Source organism: Antedon bifida, chromosome 8 (assembly GCF_963402885.1).
Source record: "Antedon bifida chromosome 8, ecAntBifi1.1, whole genome shotgun sequence".
NCBI lineage: Eukaryota > Metazoa > Echinodermata > Crinoidea > Comatulida > Antedonidae > Antedon > Antedon bifida.
Window position 1 is genome coordinate 18,362,561 of NC_136233.1, and position 12,384 is coordinate 18,374,944.

The 12,384-nt window shown below is 32.4% G+C and overlaps 2 protein-coding genes across 2 annotated transcripts in view; both read left to right on the plus strand.

Moving 5' to 3' along the window:
• The window catches only part of LOC144850301 (uncharacterized), a 40,637-nt gene extending 29,434 nt beyond the window's left edge, over positions 1 to 11,203 (plus strand). Inside the window, exons 20-25 of the mRNA XM_078707551.1 lie at positions 7,492 to 7,602; positions 7,739 to 7,849; positions 9,210 to 9,326; positions 10,006 to 10,116; positions 10,649 to 10,759; positions 10,951 to 11,203. Of these exons, the coding sequence (XP_078563677.1) occupies positions 7,492 to 7,602; positions 7,739 to 7,849; positions 9,210 to 9,326; positions 10,006 to 10,116; positions 10,649 to 10,759; positions 10,951 to 10,976 (587 nt within the window). The 3' untranslated portion in view covers positions 10,977 to 11,203. The remainder of the gene's footprint in view (positions 1 to 7,491; positions 7,603 to 7,738; positions 7,850 to 9,209; positions 9,327 to 10,005; positions 10,117 to 10,648; positions 10,760 to 10,950) is intronic.
• LOC144850442 (cysteine-rich venom protein latisemin-like) lies at positions 2,260 to 7,301 on the plus strand. Its single transcript, XM_078707723.1, has 10 exons — positions 2,260 to 2,433; positions 2,726 to 2,959; positions 3,770 to 3,876; positions 4,409 to 4,500; positions 4,800 to 4,829; positions 5,343 to 5,432; positions 5,792 to 5,896; positions 6,836 to 6,946; positions 7,083 to 7,193; positions 7,264 to 7,301. The coding sequence occupies exons 1-10, from the start codon at positions 2,260 to 2,262 to the stop codon at positions 7,299 to 7,301; spliced, it is 1,092 nt and encodes a 363-aa protein (XP_078563849.1).
• Positions 11,204 to 12,384: the final 1,181 nt, after the last annotated feature.

Genomic DNA, 12,384 nt, shown 5'->3' on the forward strand with positions numbered 1-12,384 from the left:
CCTGTGTATATTTTCGTGTCGTGTTTGTTAAGACGGTTTTCTACTAAGTGAAATTATTTGCGTGAATAGTCAATAATGCGCATTCGTGATTTGTAAATCGTATACGAATAATTGGGCAACCAATCCGAATTTTCAACGCGAATATACCCGCCTAGTGGTCGAAAACAGACGTTATGCCACTGTATTTTCTATATATTTTAACGAATATGGAAACTATTTAAATGTGATATTTCTAAAATGTTTGCAATTCATTAATTTCTTTGTTCTATTGGTGATTTGTGTTGTATTTCTATGATTTTCATGTTTTGTTAAGAATTTAAAAGATTCATTAATAATAAATTAAATGTTTAAAATGTTAATGCTACTAATCTGGTTTTATTAGGTAACTGATGTTATCATTTAACTGATTTCATTATTTAACTGATTTTATTAGTTAACTGGTTTAATTATTTAACTGGTTTTATTAGTTAAATTATTTAATTATTTAACTGATTTTATTAGTTACCGGTAACTGATTTCATTAGTTATCTGATTTTAATATTTAACTTATTTCATTATTTGGTGATTTTATTATTTAACTGATTTTATTATTTATCTGATTTTATTATTTAACTGATGTTTTATTGAGTCAAAAAAACACACTGAAATCACAAAACAAACTAGAATTTAATTCGTCACTTTGACGAATTAGGCCTATAGGTGATCATTTTTATAATTTTATTGACATTAATATTCTTTACACATGCACGTATGTTAACATACGATCGGAAAATGTTGATTTATGCCATCCTATTATACGCTTATAGTGCTGAGTTGTGCGTATTATATGCCATAGGCCTATACATTATGTACAGTATATACTGTATATCTATAAACAGTGTAGCATTGGTGAAATTACGGACACACATCATGATCTAACTTTTTGGTATGATGACATTATCAAAAATAAACTTTTGGATAACAATATCGAGATATAATGAATTGGGCAATAAAATATAACAATTGTAAACAAATTTGACACGTAGAAGCGCGGTGAGCGCTCTTTGAAATTTGTATAACTTCGACTAAAGAAATTGAAAAACTACTTTTTTGCTTCAACTGGCCATATGATAACGTTACAACATCAGATGGGCTTAATTTTTATATTAATTCATATCTACATTTCATCAGCTATCATAATAATTTATAATCTTCAAGGTAACCTTTAATTCTGAGCTGTAAGATATTCAAATGTATGGTGTAGGTGAAATTACACGACCTGTTTTTACGCGTGATGACGTCATCAAAATGAAATCGCTGACAACTCATGAGAAAGAAAAATAATTAATCAAGCACATACTGAAATTTGTGAGAAATTTGAGCACAAATAACCGAGATGCGCTCTGTTGAATGTGATGAACTACACAAAAAGTTATGTATAATCTGTATAAATTGCTTCTACAATACATTATTAAACAATAATACAGTCGTTTTAAAATAACAATAAATTCCAATCGTACTCCCACGAGAAAATTTGCTACGGTAATACCAATATACTAAAATAACTGTTTTCAACAATTAATCCGACGTTATTTATGAATGTCGGTGTTTGACAGATTTTAACGCATCGCTAGACGTATACAGTATTCACAAAACAAAATAAAATTACTTGAATCTTGGACTAGGCGTTGGTTTGTTTATCTATACGATTAGAAGGTATTTTTAATCAATCATAAAGGTCATGTTTTAAGATGAATATTTAACTATGTTATACTTTACACTACAAACTGGTGTTGTAGTCATAATAACGTGCATACGGTGTAAAAGACAAAAGCAATTATGATGATTTGATTGGAAAGCTTGATTCTAAAAGGGTCCTGCGAAAACAGAAGTGTAAACTTCTCCATGCAGGATCCTTGCCATCATTTATGCTATAAACTATATTATAAAGGATGAGTAAAATAAATGTGAATTGAAGTTCATCGACTTATTTTTCTTGAATATAGGCCATACTTACATGTATACATACAATCCGTAAATAAATAGTAAATAAAGTATTAATATATATAAAAAGGCAACTTAAATCGTTCATTATTTCATATAAATTTGGAGAACTTCAATGAGTAATCTATTTTTATAATACAAATAATTTGTTTTGATTTATCATGTAGTTACAAGCCTAAAACAAACAAAACAAAAAGCCACTTTAAATCGTTCCTTTTTAGATAGTAAGTTCAACAAATATTTTTAATGTAATGTACTGTGCTTTTTTTTAATAGAATGCGAGAAATATATATTTTTGTTATATTCGTACTTGGCCTATCTAATGGCAATGTACACTCAAGAGTTAGACGATCCACTGATTATTCTACGAGTGAAGCTGAAGCTATTGTTGACAAACACAATGAACTGAGATCACAAGTTTCTCCAGAAGCAGCCAACATGAAATTCATGGTGAGGACACTGTTATTTTTTTTAAAATAATTTGTTGGTATAATAATTGATATTCACTTTGTTTAAAAAAAAACTTGTTCTTCTCCAAAGTTTTAAAGAAAATGTTATAAGTAGAATAATTGTTTAAATTTAACCGTTAATTTTGAAAAAAATATGAAATCATTTTTTTCTCGTTTGTTCTTTTGATTTTATTAATCTTTATTCTTCACGTTTTTATAATTGTTTTTTATTTGGCAGAAATGTAGAAAAATAAAGACAAATAAACACTAACTTATTACTAAATTATTCATAGCAATGGGATGATGATTTGGCAACTATGGCACAAGAGTGGTCAGATGGTTGTAGTTTCGAACATGGTAACCCAGACAATATTTCTCCATTTGGCTCTGTTGGGCAAAATCTTTGGCTTGGCAATTCCGAACCTGACGGTGTAGGGGCAACACAGTCATTTTATAACGAAGTCTCCGATTACGATTATGACACGGATACATGTGAAGAGGGCCGTATATGTGGTCATTACACACAGGTACGTATTGCACGTACATCCATCTCATCTTATTCAATATATCTTTCACTGTTGGTTGTAATTTCAGTTTAAATTCATTCAAAATGCCTCCAGAAATTAAGAGAGAAACATTAAAATAAAAAATATATACATATCATGCAGAAGGTCGTTCCAAATTAATTAATTAAATTTCAGTATATCACCGGGCGGTTTAGAATTAATGTTGATTTTTTTCAAGAGCTTTTTCTACTTTCGTAAGTTCTTCTTGATTGTCTAGTGACTAGAACGTTTAATATTGCACTGAGGATGTTGTTGGTGGCGAAAACATGTTTGTAAAAAATGTTGTCATCAAATCAAGTTTATCTTAATTTTATTATGTTGTCAGACGTTCGGAAACATTATTCACATCACCATAAACACTTTGGTGTCAATCAAGGACTTAAAAAGTTGGAAAAGCTCTCGAAAAAAATCGTAAAAGCATCAGCTGATATAAACTACTACTAATAATGTATTATAAAACGTTTGATAAACATACATTTATAAATTAATAAATCAATTATAACACCATTGAAACAATGTCGTTGTTGTCCTAAATTAATACGAGGTGTTGGTAACAAAAACAAGTTAAGTCAAGGCAACATGAGCTCGCCTTGCCAAAATAGCAACTCGTAACAGTCCTTTTATCTTATGTCTGGCTGCAATAGTACTGTACGAATATTGTAGATGATTAATAGTTTGAAAGTAAGCATTCTAATAATGTACATCTTGTAAATTACAAATCACAACCATGTGTATGCCGTTTTGTTGTTTATGGTCTATTCATTTTTTCAGGTCGTATGGGCGAATACGTATGCAGTGGGCTGTGGACGTACTTTCTGTGAATCTACAGCAGAAGGCAAATCGAACAAGTGGCTTCTGACATGTAACTACGGACCCGCGTATGTATTGTGTTTCATCTGATATGTAATCACAATTATCTTTCTCGAATATATTAACTTTAAAAACGATGACAAATAAGACATAAAATGCACTTTTATTAATGATTGTAATGAAGTTAATAATGTTAAGGTTTCTACTCAAGTGTTTTTACTTTTCAGCATGTTTTTGTTTTTTTATGAATGGTTTTTTGATATTTTTTGTGTGGATATTTTCTGATATATTTATTGAAATGCTATATTTTATCTTTATGTGCTACTTGGTAAGAGGATTCACAGGCTTTTGTCATAGGGATTTAGTTCCCTTTTGTGTTTCCTGCCACTTACTTTATAGTTGTTTGTTTGTTGTTGTTTTGATTGGCAATAAAGAATAATATTGAAAAGCGATTGATGATTTTTTGCGATGTAGTATTTGGTCTGACCATTTCGGTTCATGATCTGACCAATCATTAAACAGATTAAAGTCTAAATATATGCATTTGCATCAGTCGATCATGAACCTATAATTGATAGATCTATGTCGATTCATTTTCAGTGGTAATTTCAATGGACAAATACCATACGTGAGTGGACCAAGTTGTACCGAGTGTTCCACAGGTTCTGACGAGTGCTATGAAAATCAATGCCGTAAGTTTTAGTAGATAATGTGACGCATGCCACATCGGTTTTAAACCGTCTCTGGATCGAGTTGACCTGGGAAAATATTGAGGAAAACCAAGTTGAACTGGGACTGTATTGTAGAGGTCCGAATTGACCTGCGACCGCTTTGGCGCGGACTGAGTTTACCTAGAACCGTGTTTGAGGCGGGCCGAGTTGAACCGAATTCAGATAATACTAAATATAGGCTATTCTAATCCCAGTTATTCACATTATAAAACCAAGAGTAGGCTTATTGTATTATGCAAAATTGTGTTTATTTCATTTAGGCCCATGCTCGGAACACAATGAAGAATGTGGTGAGTTTATATTTTTTTTTATAGGTTGAAAAGTAACTATTATTATTATTGTGTTGGCATGAATAATTTAAAGTTTGTTTATTTGAGAACACATGCGTTGAAACAACTTTGAGCCCGGTTGCTTTCTGAATGGTAGACCGGCCGGGAATATCGCGTCGGGTGCTGTGCCGGAGGAGAGTGAAGATGTGGTGTAATGATAATATCTGACTAGCATGTGATAGGCATGGGTTCGAGCCTATCTGTACCATATACTACGTGCATCGGATGGTACAGCACAAACAGCTGTTCGTCTCGTGTACACGGAAAGAGTATGCGATCGTCTCCTGGTGTGCTGATCTGCTGTCTGCCGTGGGTCCATGGAGGGCCTAATCCGAGGACCACAATAAATACATTTACCTTCTTAATAGTGACATTACTTTATTTTAATTAAAACAATTAAAAACATTGTGTTTGTAAAATTACCTCAATACTAATTAATACGGTAATTTTTGTTTAAAATAATAATAATTTCAGTTTGCAATCAAGAATGTGAAAACTGTGGAACACTAAATAGTGACTGCAGTTGTACTTGTCCAAATGGTTACCATGGAAACGGCTGCACATGTAAGTACTTCGCATTTCAACGAAGAGTAAATTAATCATATTTTGAATATCACAATCACTATTTACGGTCCTTAAATAAAGTTTATTACCTTGAAATACTTAAAAAATGTGTGAATCTGTGGATTGTGTCAATCATGGTATCTGTGATAGCGTTAAGTCTGCTCTTTATTTAACTTGACGTGTTTTAATTAGAGGGACCCGTTAAGCCCATGAGTCAGGGAGATTACCACCTATCTGATAGAACAGTGATTAGTATACTATTGGTAATCCTTGGCCACATTGCCTAAAGACATTAAAAAAATGACATTTTTTACTTTATAATGTAGTACTATGGTTTATGAAACTGTTTTCTTTGTTAGTGACTTGTGAAGATACACATAAAAACTGTCGTAACGGTTGGTATCCAGCTCAGTGTCATCTATCTTACGTCATTAAAGGATGCCCTCTTATGTGTGGCATATGTGGTAAGTTTCTACTTAGGTGCGTGTATTAACTAACTATAGAGTTGAAGTCAAAAGAAATTTGACGAATTTGTTCGCTGAGATGTACATGCTCATTTTAGTTTGTTTTCATCATATTCTATTATTCTTTTTGTTGCATATCAACTAGGCCTATTTTTAACTCGGAATAATGGTGCCTTGTTCGTTTGACTAAAATGCTCTGAGCTACCAGTAAATAAAATAGTACAATAAAAAATAGTTGAATAGTTTAGTTACCTCTTAACGAATAAAGTAGCTAGTAATTATTGGTTATTTTTTTTCATCCAAAAGTGTTCAACTAGAACAAATTTGATGACCTACAGTGTAGGCTTAGACTGTTCCTGACAAATTTACAATAATAGTGTTACTATTAATATTGGCACTCTCTAGACTGTATGTGTTTCACCTGTGTTGCATAATGATGTGTTCTTTTCTCGTAAGCAAAATAAGCGAAATGTTGTACCTTTTGAATTAGATTGTTGACATATCTGTTACATTTAATAGTTGTTTCTTGAGATTTTCATTGTTCTATTAAAATCGAATTAAAATACACTTTGTTTCTTTTCATCAAAATAGCCGCACAGGATTCGGATTTTGTTTGTAATAGTAAGTAGTGTTTCCTAATTTAAAAACTTTAGTTATTTCATTTATGAAAAATACTTTTATATACATTGGATTAAAACATAGTTAGGATGATTTGGTGGCAGCGATAAATGTTAGTGAACTTTGACCTTTTTTCTAGGAGGTAATGATTCTAAATAGTCATCAAAATAAATTGTCTGCATAGCGACTTCTTGTTCAGATTTTAAGTACATTATGCAGCTGCTCCTCTGGTAATTTATCAAAAATCTTTCAAATATTGTTGCTAATCTTATTATATTATGATTTTCATATGAATAAACCGTAATTATCTATCAACTTTAGATGCATGTGATAGTGGTCCTTGTCTTAATGGAGGTACTTGTACAAGCGATGGTTCAGGATACACTTGTACATGTTTGGACACATACACTGGCACGACATGTCAAACACAAGGTAAGAAAAAAACATAAACACCACACAAACGAAAGGTTTAAAAACGAATACCTTATATTTTAATATGATTATTGTCGTCATTTCACCAATAATGTTTGTCGTTTTGTCATAAACTATAGTTTTCTTTTAACTCTAGATCCATGTGGTAGTAATCCTTGTCTTAATGGAGGTACTTGTACCAACGATGGTTCAGGATACACTTGTGCATGTTTGGACACATACACTGGTGCAACATGTCAAACACAAAGTAAGAAAACTAAAAAAAGAAATATTGAAAAACTAATACCTTATATATATAACTTTATTCACAATCTCAGATAATACAAAGCACATGCAAAATGAATTGAAGTTGTGAATGGGGTTAAGCTGTAAGCTAATGCTTTAGACGCAAAGCCCCTTAAAACGAAAAAGAAATTGAAATAGATAAATAATTAAATAAATAAATAAATAAAAACAGTATATGTATATTTTAATATGATTATTCCCGTAATTTCACCAATAATGTTTGTCGTTTTGTCATAAACATAGTTTTATTTTAACTCTAGATCCATGTGGAAGTGCTCCTTGTCTTAATGGAGGTACCTGTACCAACGATGGTTCAGGATACACTTGTACATGTTTGGACACATACACTGGCGCGACATGTCAAACACAAGGTAAGAACAAAACATAAACACCACACAAACGAAAGGTTTAAAAACGAATACCTTATATTTTAATATGATTATTGTCGTCATTTCACCAATAATGTTTGTCGTTTTGTCATAAACTATAGTTTTTTTTAAACTCTAGATCCATGTGGTAGTAATCCTTGTCTTAATGGAGGTACTTGTACCAACGATGGTTCAGGATACACTTGTGCATGTTTAGACACATACACTGGTACAACATGTCAAACACAAAGTAAGAAAACTCAAAAAAGAAATATTGAAAAACTAATACCTTATATTTTAATATGATTATTCCCGTAATTTCACCAATAATGTTTGTCGTTTTGTCAAAACATAGTTTTCTTTAAACTCTAGATCCATGTGGAAGTGCTCCTTGTCTTAATGGAGGTACCTGTACCAACGATGGTTCAGGATACACTTGTGCATGTTTGGACACATACACTGGCACAACATGTCAAACACAAAGTAAGATAATCATAACCACCACAAAACGAAATATTGAAAAACAAATCCCTTATATTTAAATGATTATTGTCGTGATTTCACCAATAATGTTTGTCTTTTGTCATGAACTGTAGTTTTCTTTTAACTAACTAGATCCATGTGGCAGTGACCCTTGTCTTAATGGAGGTACTTGTACCAACGCTGGTTCAGGATACACTTGTACATGTTTAGACACATACACTGGCACAACATGTCAAACACAAAGTAAGATAATCATAACCACCACAAAACGAAATATTGAAAAACAAATCCCTTATATTTAAATGATTATTGTCGTGATTTCACCAATAATGTTTGTCTTTTGTCATGAACTGTAGTTTTCTTTTAACTAACTAGATCCATGTGGCAGTGACCCTTGTCTTAATGGAGGTACTTGTACCAACGCTGGTTCAGGATACACTTGTACATGTTTGGACACATACACTGGTACAACATGTCAAACACAAAGTAAGATAATCATAAACACCACAACAACGAAATATTGAAAAACAAAGCCCTTATATTTAAATGATTATTGTTGTCATTTCACCAATGTTTGTCTTTTGTCATGAACTATAGTTTTCTTTTAACTCTAGATCCATGTGGCAGTGACCCTTGTCTTAATGGAGGTACTTGTACCAACGATGGTTCAGGATACACTTGTACATGTTTAGACACATACACTGGCACGACATGTCAAACACAAAGTAAGATTTAAAAAAAACACAAGTTGTGAAACAGAAAGTAAGAGAAGCTCAAACTACAACAGAGTTGCAAAACTAAATACGTCATACTATTGTGTGTTTGTTTTGTAATAACCATCTTTTTCTATAACTTCATGATTCATGCATTTGCAATCCTTGCAACGCTGGTTCTGTCTTTCTGGCCCCATAGACAACGTAGCTCAAAGCAAATATTACTGCATGAATGTGGAATAATCAAACGCATATCGTTTTGTTAATTAATTAATGTTAATGTTACCACAATCACTGTTACAGCAAACGTCATTCACGGATTTCTCACATTTTCATTCTTTCTAAAAAAAAGATGTTTTTTTTTGTTGTTATTTTTTTTGTTTCTATGATAATTATTATTTTATATTACTTCAGCTTCAAATTCATGCAACAGTAATCCTTGTCTTAATGGAGGTACTTGTACAAACGATGTGTCAGGATACACCTGTGCATGTTATGACTCACACACTGGTACAACATGTGAATTTGAAAGTAAGATCAGCTTAAACACCACACTAAAACAAAGTTGCAAAACGAAATACAGTAGAACCCCTATTAAGGGGACACCTTCGGGAACCAACAAATTGTCCCCTAATAGGAGTGCACCTACTTTGGGACACTACCAAAAACCCTCTTAATATGGGTTTTCGCGGCAAAAAAAAACACATAAAAATATACCAAAAGGAACACTAATTGATCTGGACTATAGAAATTAAGAAGAATTGAAACTTTAGGAGCCAACGTTTCACCAATGAAAACTGTCATGCCAGCTGAGAAAGTATTATAATTATTAGGATATTTATTTGTGTATTGATAACGATATAAATTAATAATTATTTGGTCATTTTTATGACAAAATAAGATATATTTCCCTTAATAGGGGTTGAATCAACTATTTGGCACACTCAACATTGTCCTCTTCCCCTTAATATGAGTGTCCCTTGGGTAGGGTGTGGCCGTAGTGTTAAAACATTGTCCCTCTTTTTGAGGGAAACTGTTCCCTTAATAGGGATGTCCCCTGAATAGGGGTGTCCAAAAGTAGGGGTTCTACTGTATTTCACGTCATTAGATATAGCAATGCGGTATTAATTATTGCAACTTGTCTGTTATTGATCAAGGTGATTTATTTGTGTATTCTGTTTTGTTCTTACCTTCCTTCTATTACCTTCAGATCCATGCGTATGTTATCCTTGCCTTAATGGAGGTACTTGTACAAACGATGGCTCTGAATACACGTGTGCATGTCTGGAGCCGTATACTGGCCTGACATGTGAAACACAAGGTAAGCCAAGAAAAATTATTATAGGCTTACAATAAGATAGGTAAAAAAAAATATTTTCATAATTTTAATGTTACCACAATCATTGCTAACACAACCCTATCGTCCTTACGATTAGGCTTCAGTCACCTACTCTCTATTCCTCCTAAAATAATCATACACAATACATAAACACAACAAAAACTATTAATGATACTGTGGATTTTTTCTTATTTCTCATTTTTTCATAAACGGTATATTTAATTTAGATCCATGCGACAGTGCTCCTTGTCTTAACGGGGGTTCTTGTTGACAAGAGTAAAAAATAATGATTTCACTTGTAAAAAGACAAAATAAATGGTTACAATTTTTACTAAAAAACCATTGCATCTATAAAAAATTATTATTATGCCCCAAAGGCATTGTTTCCTACAAAGTGTTAGGGCAGAGACAATAATAATAATTACTCTCACAGATCCCGAACTCAAAATAACTAAAACTACTAACCATCTCAATATATGATAACCATGAATTATTAATTTGGTATGACATTTAGAAAATGATTGCAGCTTAAATTGTTTGAATGGAGGGGAGTGTGGTTACAATGGCGATGGTGATGAAATGTGTACATGCCCACATGGCTTTACAGGAGAAACTTGCCGCAGAGGTATGTTAATTTGATCAAACATGATTAGTAGTATATATCAATATATAAAAAATACACGAGAGACTGGTCATTCTTTGTAAATAAAAGTAGAACTTTCGCGTGTAGCAGGTAAATGTGTTTAATCACTTGTTTTCAAAGCATTTGAACTCATATTTACAGATCTAATTTTATATTTCTTTTTAATTTTACAGTAACTGCGTATTGCCCCTGCTACTAAAGGGTTAGTAAAAAGGAACATTTATGTGCAGGCCTACCTATCGCAGGCCTACATAAACTACTGGAGAGTGGTCAAAACACTTGTCTTTAACATTTAACGAATACGAAATAGAGATCGACAAAGATCAATATTAGAAAATGTCGTACGCATCTCTTTGAATAATTTATAGGCCTAAATAACATTGTGAAACTCCTAGACGTAGACGGGTTTCTCTGTATGACAGTTAAGTATTAGTAACGGTCGCAAAAGATATCAATTAAGGTTGGAAATCAAATACTTGTAACTAATTTGGTGGAGAGAAATGAAGTTATTATTCAAAATTAACACATATTAATGGATAACAATTTAAAGCTTAGTTGTGAAAATAATATAAGATAGAAAAAAAATTGTGAACAAAAATAATATGCCTGAACTTTTTTACGGTGTGCGTTCACACTTCCAAATGTACAGTATTTCTAAAACTCTGTCTACACTATCAAACTTTATGTGACAAAAGTTGTGGTGTGCCCAAATATGGTAGTGATATGCCCAGATAATCCAGTAGAACGTAACGCAACGCATCGACGCAAAGTGCAGTATTGCGTAATCACAAGTGGGAACCGATGACGCAACAGTGCTGCAAACATCGCCACGGGAAATCAAATCAATTTGATTTCACGCAACAACGCAAGGCAAAAGAACACTGGAAAACATAGTACAGCGCATACTCAAAAGTATGTGAGGTGAGCCAGGTCAAAGTCTATATGGCATGCTAATGTTGACGTGCAACAAGCAGGTTTGATTTCACGCAGGCGGGGGCAAACACAATTATTGGAAGGGCATTTCATTACGTTCCGTCAGTTACGTTGCTAGTTGCCAAGCTTTACCATAAGTAGCTACAGTGACAACATCTAAACAGATTGCGATTATATTGTTTTTGTTTGGTTTTTTTTCTGTCAGGCTTACTCAACTCAATATTTATATTTTAGGGATTAAGCCCTCCTTTAATTCTTTATTTCAAAAGGAACTCATCATTTGTAATAATTTTTTTTTATATGTTTTAATATATTGAAAAAAAAAATATTGAATAAATGAAATTGAATTGATACTCCTCTATATTATTTTTTGTTTAATGAAGAAACTATGCTTTTAAATTTAAAAAAAACTAGTCTTCTAGTAGTTTGCTCATGATATTGTCAATAACAAATATTTGTAAAAATTATTATGATCATCATTAGTCTGGTCTCCAAATTGGAAACACACAAGCCTCGCTACCACGTCAAGGTTGATGATCAGAGCGAGGACACCTAGGGCAGGTAGCACTTGTAATGGTGCTCCTTGGTGTTGGTTAATAAAAAAACAGAAAAACATAATATATCATATCAAAACATGCATAAGGAAACATTATATCATATCAAGAAATGCATAA

Excerpts from the sequence above, each read along its gene's own strand:
- LOC144850442 (XM_078707723.1), top strand. The coding sequence starts at position 2,260 with ATGCGAGAAATATATATTTTTGTTATATTCGTACTTGGCCTATCTAAT. Across the intron at positions 2,960-3,769 it reads TATGTGGTCATTACACACAG|GTCGTATGGGCGAATACGTA; the intron begins GTACGTATTGCA and ends TCATTTTTTCAG. Across the intron at positions 3,877-4,408 it reads ACATGTAACTACGGACCCGC|TGGTAATTTCAATGGACAAA; the intron begins GTATGTATTGTG and ends ATTCATTTTCAG.